Source organism: Alosa alosa, chromosome 8 (assembly GCF_017589495.1).
Source record: "Alosa alosa isolate M-15738 ecotype Scorff River chromosome 8, AALO_Geno_1.1, whole genome shotgun sequence".
Taxonomy (NCBI): domain Eukaryota; kingdom Metazoa; phylum Chordata; class Actinopteri; order Clupeiformes; family Clupeidae; genus Alosa; species Alosa alosa.
In genome coordinates, this window is record NC_063196.1 from 19,697,730 (window position 1) to 19,710,930 (window position 13,201).

Here is a 13,201-nt window from a genome sequence, read left to right on the forward strand (position 1 = left end):
TTATCTTTATAGAACAGTATATAACCATGTTTAATATTTACTGGGATATAGTCTATATGTGGATTAGGTAGTATGCACTGACAACTGAATCCTTTCCTTCCTCTTCTGAGAGAGTGATCTTAGAATTTGGAGATATAGGCATGGTGTTCCATGAAAACTATTTGGACGGCTGGCTTAAGAAGTAGAACTTCCCCAACTGAGGGAAGATTCACAGTATACATTCACTGAACTGAAATTTGTTTCCATGTAGGCCTACAAACTAGCCTGGTAACTAGAAGAAAAAAACATTAAAACTATGAAATCCTAACTGGAACATTTCATCAAGACATAACGATAATGCAATTAATGACTGTTCCATGTATAAAAGTCTACAATATGGTACAGTTCAGCCAATATTATTATTAGCCATGCCAAATTGGCATATGCTTGAGACAAAAGACAATTCAAGATATAAATAATAAAAAAAGAAAATGTATTTCTGTTTTTTTCTTGGTCAAGCCCACATTTGGCATAAATAATGGATGGGCTTAACTATGTCCACCACGTAACTGCCCCCCACGACTCGTCAGTTAAGAATATTCTAAATATATATCATACAACATTTTGCTAGTTAAAAGCTAAATTCAGTGATCTCTGCATGAATTTATCCTTAGGTATTAAGATATCAACAAACTCTCAATTTGTTTTTTGTTTTTTTGCTGTAGGCCTATTTCGAGGTGTTGATGAAATTCCAAAACCCTTGAGAACACCCCCATCTAGTGGGCATTGGTGAGATTTACATTGTTGTTGAATCGGTCTTCGGAAACAGCTGACAGTTCTTTTACATTAGGCTACGGATTTTCACAATCTCGATCAGAAATTTAAATATCCCGATTTATCATTGCATTTTACTAATAGTAATTTATACACACTTGAAAATGAAACCAAGACTCGTAAGTATGTCATAAATTACCATTATTAGTGACAGTTTTAATTCCAAAACATACCACTAGGGCGGACTGACTGGCTCCATAGCTCAGTGGTTAGAGCACTGGTCTTGTAAACCAGGGGTCGCGAGTTCGATCCTCGCTGGGGCCTGTTTACAGCTTTTTCACCAGTGAAAATTGAACTATAAACTTATAATGGTATGACTGCACAGTGAATGTGCAGCAGCGACAGACTGATTTCAGATGGTGGCTAGCTGGTAACCCATAGGCAAGCTGACATCAGGGCGAGGAGCAGGGAGGATATGAATCGCTGTTGCTCGTCTTATCTGATTTGACACATAATGACACTGGTGAAGTTTCAGTGTTAGGCCCATTCACTTGTGGATTTGACATTGTCTATTATATATCCAAAGACAAACACAGCTGTAATAGGAACACAGTTAAGAATACAGCTATACGAAAACAAGAAAATCAATCTTAAATGTTTTTTGTAAATATATTTTATTACAAATAAATTTATAGACATACTGTAGACATATTATTAAAGGTAAACTATGCAGGTTTAGGTATTTTTGGCGACTGTAGAGCTCCCTCTAGAGTCTGTATATATTTATATTTTACTCTGCTGTTGTAAAAAGCAAACTTCTTGTGACTTATCCCCCCTGTACACAATGAAAATGCTTTTGCTGTGGAAGTGAAGGATTATCAACAGAGCAGATCTCCAAAGAGCTATCTACTGACAAGGTAATGTTTCAAGATTCTCACGAGATTTGTCGGGCTGCCTTTCTTGAAGTTGCATGGCTGGTTTTCTTGGTAGCGACTCGCTACCTCTATGCTGTATAGCTATGCTAGGTGAACGATTCGCCTATTACACGTTTGTCAACCATCAAATTGGCTTCATAAAGGTGAAAATCTTGCATAGTGCACTTTTAAGTTTAATTGGGTAATTCAATTAAATAGTTCAGTCTCATACATTAATTCAGGCATAAAACATTCAAGAACTAAGTGCCCAATGCAGGAAATGAAAACATGAAGACTTGGCTGGTAACTCTTGATTATCATTAATCAAATCAACTCTCAATGATCAAATGCCATTAAAAAAAATCTCTAAACTAGATAAAAGTACCACCCACATAAAAATACATAGAAAGATGGTTGATTAATAAGAGTTCTATTCAGAAGTGTTAGTGTATCACATATGGAGGAGTTTGTGACATAGCCATCTTTAATTACATTTATTTTACATTGTATATTCCATTTCTAAATCTTTAATTACACATATCATCAATCTAGCTTTCATATTATGTGTCAATGTGTTAATAAATATTTCAATAATTAAATACATCATTGTATGTGTCAATCTATTAAAAATTATATATATATCTTGAATACATATAAAATTATATGTATCTTGAATTTCCCCTTGGGGATTAATAAAGTATCTATCTATCTATCTATCTATATATATATATAATAATTCCACAACAGCCTGCCAGTCTGTCAAGACAGTGTTTGTCCAGGCTTGGAGGGTCATGCACTGCCGCAGTGTTTGTCCAGGCTTGGAGGGTCATGCACTGCCGCAGTGTTTGATGGTGCATATCACCCCGCCCTCCGGGCGCAGTGTCCCAGTGTCCAGGATGGCAAAAGACTGCCCGGGCACCAGGCTGAAGTCAAATCTCTGCAGCAGTTTAGCCAATGCGACCTTTGCCTCCATCTGTACACAAACATGGAATTTATTAGATTAGATTATATTAGGTTACCACCGGTACCTTTATTGTCATTGTGCAGAGTACAAGTACAAAGACAACAACATGCAGTTTGTGTCTAACCAGAAGTGCAAAAAATCAGAAAAGTGCGATGTGATATACAAAGTATAGACAGGTGGTGCACAGACAGGACAGGATATATAGTGCATTGTAGACAGTATAAGTATACACTTGTATACAACTGTCTACACTGATTGACTGGTGATATTTATTATGTAACGTGACTTTGAAGTGTGTGTGTGTGTGTGTGTGTGTGCGTGTGTTTCACCTGGGAAAAATTTTGCCCGAGGCAGGACCGTGGACCCAAAGCAAAGGGATAGTAGCAAAAATAAGGCCTTGGAGAATAAAGTACAAAATAATTTGTTTAGTTTCTAAAGTTTGCTTCAAAGTTTATTGTGTATTCAATTATAAACTACACCGAGTTCTTACTTGGGAGCATTCAAGTTAAATCTCTCTGGATCGAATCTCTCTGGATCTTTGAAGAATTTGTCCAACCTTGAACTCACATACGAACTTAACTACAAAAACAAGTTGAAAATGTTACAAAACATCCGTTACAAAACAAGTCTGTCATATAAAATCATTCAGGATGGTGTAATTGGACTATCAACTCTGACTTTCACTGAGACTTCCATTTAAGACTTTCAATAAAACCTTTGTGAGAATTTTCAAAGAGGTTTCCATCGAGGCATTCAATGAATTTCTAATTTGTGACTTTCAATGAAATTTTCAATGGTCTCTCAGTCTAAGACTGAAGCTGAATCCATGCCAAAGTATGTTTCAAGATGGCAATAAGAACTTGACACTCACTATAACACTACATCCTGCTGGGACCTTAATGCCATTAATGACCGTGTCCTCTACCAGCCAGCGAGAGGTGCCAGGAGCAGTTGGGTATAACCTCAGAGTCTCTTTCAGCACCTATGGACATTTACAGACATATCTTCAGAACTTATCATTTAGACATCTCCAAGCAAAAATTACAAAAGGTGGCAAGAGTCTTAGCAGTATTATGATCAGTAGACCAAGAAATAGAGTGAATTAAAACAGTGTGATTAGACAAAAGAGTTGAGAATTTAGCAGCTAGCCAACAAGGTCCAAGTGCATGATAATCCAGACTCAAATAATAATCTATGAATAATAATCTATGATAATTATGTTTATGTTTCTGGTTCTAACATACACTTTCGTCCAAAGTGTAATACAATGATATCAATAAACATTATATTAAGCATTAAAATGAACAGTTTATAGTGAAGGCAAATTACTTAAATGTAAGAAATAGCAATAAAATTAACACACTAAATAGAATTAACAGAATACTCTTTTAAAATAATATTAATATTTTGCAACAAATCATGATTTTATATTATTTTGTGCAATTACACATTTGTGGTCATGTTAGATAGACCTATTTAATTCTTAATTGACAAATGTTTCTTGGAATCTGTATACTGTCATCCCAACTAATATATAATGTATTATGTCATCCCAACAGGTATAGTGTAAATGACCTGGGTTAAATAGGTGAGATTTCCTAGGTCCTCATAGCTGATTTCCTGTTTCATCCCAAGGACTTCATCCACTTCCTCCTTCAGCCTGAGATGGGGAGCACATTTATTAGTGTCTTTAACACTTTTAAAACCATTAGTTAGCTTTGTATTATGTATGAGCTTACTTATAACGCCTTCATACCTCTGTAGTATCTCAGGATGTCTTCCAAGTTCCATGATGGCAAATGACAGCTGATTAGCCGTTGTTTCTTGGCCTTAATATACACAATAATCAGCTGATTGATGCATAGAAACATGGGTGATTATATTGCTCAATTAAATTTATTTTCAATGTAACACGATAGTCACCTGCTATGAAAAATGTGACAAAGTTGTCGAGCATGATTTCTTCATCATCATCATCTTTGTTTTCCTCTGTGAAGATAAAACAAAGTTAAGACAGATTGTTGCATAGCCAGCCCTTAAAAACAACTTTTTATCTTTTTAAATTCTCACACACTAATACGAATGTGCTGGGCCAGTTGAAGTTGCAGCATACTCAGTATATAAACACTGATATGTACACAAAGTATATTAATACTGATATGTACACAAAGTATATTAATACTGACATGTACACAAAGTATATTAATACTGATATGTACACAAAGTATATTAATACTGACACGTACACAAAGTATATTAATACTGACACGTACACAAATTGTAATTACCTGCGGATTTGAGAATCTGTGTTAGAATGTCCATAGGCACATCGTCTCCAGCCTGTATAGCCCTTCTTCTCTCGTTTATCCAGGCAGCTCCTGTATCACGGAGAAGCTGTGCAGCTTCCCTGATCTCCCGCACCACCTGCCTGTTCTTGTACCAATACTGAAAGAAGATTTGAAAGAAGTTTTAGGGGCAGCCGTGGCCTACTGGTTAGTGCTTCAGACTTCTAACCGGAGGGTTGCCGGTTCGAACCCCGACCAGTAGGCACGGCTGAAGTGCCCTTGAGCAAGGCATCTAACCCCTCACTGCTCCCTGAGCGCCGCTGTTGTTGCAGACAGCTCACTGCGCCGGGATTAGTGTGTGCTTCACCTCCCTGTGTGTTCACTGTGTGCTGAGTGTGTTTAACTAATTCACGGATTGGGATAAATGTAGAGACCAAATTTCCCTCACGGGATAAAAAGAGTATATATACTTATATACTTAGTTTTCATTAACTATAATAACCCTGGTCTAGACAGTGATCCACACTGAATACTGTTACTTTGAGTAGACAAAGGAGGGTTCTCCGCGCTTCTGTCGTTTGACGACAATCCGGTGCAACCAGGCCAGGACAGATATTTTGGAGAAAAGGAGAGACTCCGGTGCAGCTCAGATGTCTTCTTAATTTTCTTTATTCTTTTACTGTTACTTTTATGCTGTAATAAAGATGACAAAACCCAATCTATCCACTGTTTCCTCCAAATCCAGAATGTCTCTTGCAGGCACTTTAGGTCTCCTCAGCCCTTATATCAAGCCACATGCGAAGATACCTGGGTGTTATCCTTGATTCTGAGCTTTGCCTTGACAAACAAATGTCTTATGTTGTTGAAATTCAAAATCACCTCTAGCGCGTCGTGCCTCACAATGCCCCTTAGCTGTTCTAAAATCAGTGTAACCTACAGCCTCTCAGGGCTTGTTGCTTAATTTTCTGCCATAACAAGATATGTATTTTGGAAGTTATTCACACCTTTATTACATCACAGATTATTGTAATTCCCAAGATACCAAGGCCTCTTCCTGTCCCTACTAACACGTGTACGGGTGGTCCAGAACGATAGTCCAGAATTTGCTTTACTTATTTACTTGTGACAATGCAATTTTATAAGTCTTCAACAGCTATGTAATTTGCTGTGCAATGCCAGGAAATATTACTTGCTTGGTTTCTCCCATGCAACTGTGATATCTTACCTGAAAGATTGGATCTCGGATGTAATACACCATGCCCTTAAGACATAACTCGATGGCTTGTGGGAATTTGGAGTCCATGACGTTGAGCAAGTCTAAGTCAACTCCAAAAGCAACCTTCATGGATATCATGACAATCATGACATGTTACTGAAAAATCTGTGAAAGACCCTGATCTAGTTTACATACCTAAGAAGGTTAGCAAAGTAAGATGTTGTAAATTTACTGTTAATTTAGTAAATAACACTGATATTTTTGGATGATATTCTGCACACTAGTTTGGAGTAAATGTGCTCCATCATTTCAAACTCCTTGACATCAAGATATTGGACTAAATCAAGAGGTAAAATATTAACTAATCAAATATCAAACTGTCGGACAGATTTTCTTTCCCACATAGGGCTAAAAGAGGCAGTAAGTGACCTTTGTGATCACATCAAGGGTGAAGGAGTTGACAAGCTTGTGCATGTGTGCAGCCTGCTGGCTCTCAGCATACTCATCCAGTTTGGTCATCAGGCGCTCCGCTCTCTCGTTGAACGTAGACATCAGACCCCGTAAGTATCTAAATATCATGGCATCATTGATTTTAGAGTGCTCAACAAACCCTTCAGAATAATTTACACTAAATAAAGCAATCTTACCATGCAGTCGATTGGAAAAATAACTTGTTAGACACCATGGTCATCAACGTGATGGGTTCAATACCCAAGCAATAGGCATAATATTTGTCAGAACTAGCTGTACCATAAGTTGCAGTAGATATTTGTTTTAAACGAGTGGGTGAATGATTCACTTTGTACTACTTACACACTACTAAATGCAGGATCCATGATTCTGCGCTGCTTGTACCACATATCATGGTTCATGGCGGTCACCAGGCCATTTCCAAGGAATCTAACAGAGAGCAGTTAAGATTGTTTACCATTGCATTCTAAAGGGTCCACAGCAGTTGAAATAACTGTAAAGGATGGTTTCCTAGACATGGATTAGGAATAGTCCAAAACTAAAAGAGAATTCCATTGAAGATCTCCACTGAAAAAGAGCCTCTAGTCTGTACTAGGCTTCTGGAAAACAGGCCCGAAATGTCTCCTACACATCTTACTGTTTCATTTCATCAAACAGAGGATGACACTGAACAAGATTGACACAGAAAGAGAGTACTGACAGTCAGTTATGCAGATATATAGAGCAATGCAAATAAATAGCATGAACTCATTGCCCATGTTTACACCACACTGTTAGAGTATAATGAACTCTGCTGCAGATGGCCTTGAAATCGAGTTATATCAGTGGAGTTCAATCTCGCTATGTATGTTGCTGGGCTAAGTTGATTCCTCTCTCCATGTGAAAATAGCCTCAATTGGTTTGTCAAGCAGAGAAATGCGTAGGTAGTTTGAGTGATTACATCGCTGCCTGCCCTTTCGCGGGCCTACCCACGGTCACACGGTTGAATAAAAATGACAACCTTTTCCTTCGGTATGAGTCAGAGTCTACCAAACAAGCCACAGGTTTAAAATAAGGCCCTAATTAAATCAATCTCATGTGTTAACATGGTTAATCGTAGATGGTGGTGGCATATCATTTGAGCAAGCAGTGAACTGAAAACAATGGGCTGTGAATAGTCTTTATGGTGAATGTGGGTGAGGATTGTCAATGTAGTTTAGGGAGTCAAACAAAAAAGTTCTGATGCTCCACCGCTTCTAATGAAAAGTTTTAAAACTGTGTGATTTTGTGATCAGTCATGCACTGACAACACCAAAGGAGCATAACGTATAACTGAAGAATGATTGGATTTGGTGCTTTCTATTGGCCCCCAATGAGTCATATATGCTAAATATACAGTCCTCCTTTCTGGCAAAAGGCTGTTGATATGTGAACTCAATAGCCAATTAAATTATAGGCTACCCTCTTCTTGCATGTTCCTAAAACAATTTGTTGACTGACTGGAAAAAAAGTACGGCCCAGTCCAAGCCACCTTCACTTGTTTTTTTATATGTACATACTGGGCAGCCACCTAAACCAATAGCCTTTCACACCTTCAGCCGCGGGTGCTAACTGGTGCCACCTGGGGGCTGTCTTGGTGCTACTGATTTCAGGCCCAACCTAAACGTTCGGCCACTTGGTGTAGTGTTAATTTCGTCAGGCAGGCGAGGCGAGAGGAAATATGTTAAGATCAACAACCTTTTTTTTTCAAACTAAGGCGAAGGCGATGTGAGGCGGCAGTAATGGAAACACTGACTAAGACTATCTTAAGATGCATTATTGTTGACGAAAAAGGCTAAAATGTTTTGCATGAAATAAAACTAAGATAAAATCTCTCTTCATTTTCGTCTACAAAATGAAAAAAACAGAATATCTAGCTGTTACATGTTCAAAATATTCGAATGGTTCATCCCGCTTTCCTGTAGTGTCTCACGTGGTTGCTGCAACCCTGTGGCTTTGGAACACTGGAGATTTCTGCCAGGGCAATAACTACCTAAGCTTTAATGCTACATACCCAGAAGTTGAAGCTTCTCTCATACAAATTAACATCCCCAGAATGTCCATATGTGTTCAATGAATGTCAACTATTTAACTAGAGACTGATGATGCAAAGTTTGCTAGCAAGTAAGCTAATATGGAAAGTTAAGCTAGCAAGTTAATATGGCTAAGATGGAGAGTCTGTTTGGGGAATGTGTTGTGTTTAAATAGCACAGTAAAAAACATTGAACTTTGGCCTATGACAGTGTTTCTCAAACCTTTTTCAGTTTCAGGACCACTAACTAACCCTATCTAAAAAAAAAAAAAATTAGACCTACTTCAGCAGTAGCCTATAATTAGTCTACACAATAGGCCTAAACCACCTTATTCCTTTGCTTATTGTGTGGATTCATACTGTATGATTTAAACTGGCATTTTAGTTGCAGAACTGTTTTTACATACAAGTTAATTCAATATTGCTAACAACTCAATTATATTTTACCCGTGTGGAATACTTTTTGAGACCACCAGTGATACCACACTTTGCATGGGATGGTCCAGTCAAATCTTTTACTGTCTATGGTCAAATCCCAGCCGACTTTGTAGCTCTGCATGTAAACATGTACAAAAATTGAATGAGTAATTATAACCTGTTTAAAATTGAGATGTGTGAAACACTATTTGACTCAAATGGTAATCAGAAATAATTTGTTATAAAAAAAAAAGACTAAAATGTGTTGACTAAAACTGACTAAGACTAAGATACTTTTTAGTCTTCTTTTTGATAAAACTAGACTAAAATGGCCGTTTTAGTCAACTAAAACTTGGATATTTGAATGACTAAATATGACAAAGACTAAAAGGACATTTAACTACAAAATTAACACTAACTGTCTAGAGAGGGGCTAGATGTCAAGCCTCAACCCGGGATATGAATAGTTCGTCTGTGTTAAAAGACCAGAGGTCGCCATGTAGCACAGTAAAAAGTGAACTTATGAGCTAACTAACATAGGCAAGCGTCCCGCTAAATTATTCCTGCCAGTGTGCTTTATGATGTCAACTGCTATATCAATAGTGTGGAATACTTTTGTTTAGCTAATGACAAAAATGGTATTGGCCTGGGTAGGTGTAATAGCCTGACTGTCTGAGAGAGGCTTGTAGACCAGGGGGGTATTTCAAGTACGTGGTTTAGTGACAAACCTGGGTAAGTTAACTCAGAGTAGTGGTAAACCTCCTATAACAAGAGCCCTATGGCATTGTTTTGTTAGGAGAATGCCATACAGCTCTTCTATTAGGAGGTTAACCACTTACTCTGAGTTCACTTACCAAGGTTTGTCACCAAACCACGTACTTGGAATACCTCCTAGGTGGCCTCCAAATGACCTTAGCCCGTGTCAGCCTGGCCTGACTCGACGGTCTGAAGCTGGCTAATGTGAGGTGGGCAGGCCTTAGTCGAAGAACTAGCTTTTCAGGCTGTATTTGAATATGCACAGTATGATGAGACTTTTCAATACATTACCTTCTACCAAATAAGGAGAAAAGGCGTTTGTACACAAAAGGGTCTTTGGGATACTTCGGTGACATTAAGAATTCCTGTGAGCATAAAAAGTTTAACAGTTAAAATCTGTTTTCTGGAGACATGTGCTATGAGAAAATGTTTGTTACCTTGGTTGCCTCAGGACAAGAAACAATGAAAAATACACTATGCAGGCTGTTCACTCTGCAAACAGGGCCATACTTGTCAGTCCTACAACATTAAGATAAGTAGAACACATGATTAGGGTTAGACAGCTAGATGCCATTTCCATTCAGATTCCGATCAGACTACCCACACGTCTATTTAGAATTATTGAATATTTGACAATCATTTTAAGGAATTGTGGCACCTTTCAGTTTTCAAACTCTGATAAACAGAAGTATTAATAAATGAGACTCATTCCAGAATGGTTGAATGCTTACAGAATGTCACAATACCCTGAATAATTGGTCAACTGATCAAAAAATTAGGTTCACATTGAACGACTATGCCCAATGGACTGTCTATGGATGTAAGGGAATGCAAAAATGGAAATGATGTGTGTTTAGTGTTTTTAAGAGATCTTATAGAGCTTGACTAATTGCATTGGACATCAGAGTTAGGTTACATGGCACATGATGACATGCAGACAGATTATCACGTCGCCTTGGTATATTTCCTTGGACACAGGAAGGTGTTGGGGGCAAAAAGGTTGAAATTGTGCACAACTATAGGTCTATAAACGTTTGACAGTAGGCCTACAACGTTTGACATTAAGCCTACAACGTTGTAAACCTGCAGTAGGCAATAGATACCAGCGTCACTCAGAACTGTCCTCATTGCACTTTAAAACAATGCCAAAGTCTGACGAAATGTTGTAAGCGAGTAGCTTAGCAGTTAACACGTCAAGAAAAAAAGAATAAGACGTCCACACACACAAAAGCCGAACGTGCAAGTTTGACCATTAAATTTGCGCTTACCATTCTAAAAATCTTTGATTGATATGACGGCCAGGGGTTCTGGTCTCTGCCAATATAGTTGGCAAATGTCCAAGTAGGAAGCTGTAAAGAAATCAGAAACATATCAACACAAGAACCTAGAACTGCGGTCTTCCACGTAAATAGATGTAATGTTAGGCTATTAGGCTCTACTTCTTTGTAGGCTAAATGTGAAATGCGTCACTTACTTATCTCTTGGTGGTCCTGGGATATGATCGTACTTTCGATGAACATGTTTTATGTAAAGTAAGTAGCAAACAAATGCTATAAAAAGAACTGCAAGTAGTAGTAATAACACATTTCAAACCATCCGGTAAGTTTGAGAATAAGAGTCATTTTCTCTTGACGTGTTTGTTGTGCAGCCTCTACTCTAGTGAGCCAACCAGTCATAGCCTACAGATACTGTAGACTAAAACCATTCTGTCAGTTGCGTAACAACAGATAGATATCTATACCAAAGGTAGGCCTACTTAGACAAAGACTGTAAATGAAATTCCACGTAGTCTATGTAGGGCTACAACCACGTGAAAGAGTATGAAAAACATGGAAAAGGTGAATTATGCATCAGACAAAAACCTTCATAAGCGACTTAGTTGATGTAGCAAAACAAAAACAGTAATGCACTAACATTGTAGGAGTTTCAGAAAGTTCTGTAGTGCATTTTAGGAAAACCAACAAAATTAAAATAGACTACTGGTGTTTGTGTTGAATAACTGTTAATGTTGCTATTGAAATACAGTTTTAATATAGCCGCAAGAGGTGATGGCGGGCCCGAGCACCTGCGATTCTGCAACCCCGTGACATTTCGGAATCCAACACCTTACATGTGGTGCCTATGTCAAATGTGACCCTGCAAGGCGAAACCAGTCGTTTTGCTATTTTGAGAAAATCCACAATAAACAAACGTACAGGTTAAAATGTCGAATTTCATGTTTTCGCATAATTCGACAGTATACAGTCTACACTTTAATATTGTGAACAAATTTCACAGATAAACATTCGTTTTGACTGTTAAACCCTTACTTTATTTAGGTGAAGATTCAACACATTAGCATAGAGCTAATTTACTCATTAGGCTACTCATTTACTCGTTGTCAGCTCTATATCGGGCAGATGTGTCAGCTCTATATTTTAGAAATATCCTGGCATTTTTAGTTCTTAGCAGATGTAATCGAATATAAATATGAAAGACTTGCCTTTCAGGGACTCGGCACAGAAATATCCGCATCATCCGCTTCAAAACACACTACGCGTTTATCATAGCTGTGCCCTCATATCCTGGCGTCATTTTTCTCCTCTTCACCAGTGGGACCAGGAGAACCATGCCAACTACAGATACTTTTTGCAATACCCTCGATATACATATCGTTGGAAAGCTTAGTTTATGGCCGTTCGTGTGAGTGCAATAACTGGTGTGTGTGCCATTTTCTCACTTCCTGTTGGGTGTGACGCACATGACCCCCCAACCCATTCGTTGTCCACATGCCTACCAACTTGTGTGAATGAAACTACTTGCAGTGTTGCCAACTATTTCCAATGGCAAGTAGCTAAAGCCAGCTCCAAAAGTCGCTAGATGACGTCATGCAATAATTTGCATATCAATTACGTCATCACATCGTTTTTCCCCCCTCAGCCGACAGTCTGTCCTGCATTGACAATGAGCCTACATAAACGAATGCTATAGGTTTTTCTAACTTGTATTGTCAATTTTGAACTATCTGATTTGCTTGTGAATGAAGTTGTAGCCTAGGCTATTTCCTTTGTTCAATGTGGTTGTTGAACGATGCTGGCAACTGGCAAGCGTGCCCCTTTTTCCCTGTAATCATGTCATTGCTCTCGTCTCGTTGGCTCTGGTTGCAATCTCACCCGAAGTTGCTGCACCTTCCAATAACGTTGTCTGAGCTGTTAGATCTATAGAACATCTACTTCCGTGTAATAACATGGGCTGATAGGCTACTACATAGGCCAGTCATTACTTTTATAATCATGGGGCAACGCTTTGGGCGAACGTGATGCAATTCACAAACGAAACAGGCATGAGACTCTCACAGCACAGCCGAACTCACTGCTCACTCAGAAGAGTAAAAAG

General features: G+C 38.4%; 1 protein-coding gene and 1 non-coding gene across 2 annotated transcripts; one reads left to right on the top strand and one right to left on the bottom strand.

The window, feature by feature from the left end:
* Nucleotides 1-1,004: 1,004 nt before the first annotated feature.
* On the top strand, nucleotides 1,005-1,077 carry trnat-ugu. The gene has a single exon. It is a non-coding gene; the product is annotated as a tRNA-Thr (tRNA).
* A 1,069-nt stretch (nucleotides 1,078-2,146) lies between these two features.
* Nucleotides 2,147-11,521, bottom strand: LOC125298783 (cholesterol 24-hydroxylase-like). Its single transcript, XM_048249651.1, has 15 exons — nucleotides 11,301-11,521; nucleotides 11,095-11,175; nucleotides 10,264-10,345; nucleotides 10,118-10,191; nucleotides 6,946-7,032; nucleotides 6,562-6,700; nucleotides 6,142-6,255; nucleotides 4,920-5,076; nucleotides 4,555-4,620; nucleotides 4,388-4,460; nucleotides 4,207-4,291; nucleotides 3,503-3,613; nucleotides 3,122-3,210; nucleotides 2,961-3,027; nucleotides 2,147-2,640 (listed from the first exon to the last, which is right to left on the bottom strand). Exons 4-15 carry the CDS (start codon nucleotides 10,180-10,182, stop codon nucleotides 2,494-2,496), a joined length of 1,200 nt encoding a protein of 399 aa, XP_048105608.1. The 5' UTR covers nucleotides 10,183-10,191; nucleotides 10,264-10,345; nucleotides 11,095-11,175; nucleotides 11,301-11,521; the 3' UTR covers nucleotides 2,147-2,493.
* Between the last annotated feature and the right edge of the window lie 1,680 nt (nucleotides 11,522-13,201).

Bases quoted from the DNA above. Each gene is read 5' to 3' on its own strand.
- LOC125298783 (XM_048249651.1), bottom strand. From the start codon at position 10,182: ATGTCACCGAAGTATCCCAAAGACCCTTTTGTGTACAAACGCCTTTTC. The intron at 5,077-6,141 runs GTAAGATATCAC...ATCTTCTTTCAG, and splicing joins TCCGAGATCCAATCTTTCAG to TATTGGTACAAGAACAGGCA. The intron at 4,292-4,387 runs GTATGAAGGCGT...TCCCCATCTCAG, and splicing joins CATCCTGAGATACTACAGAG to GCTGAAGGAGGAAGTGGATG.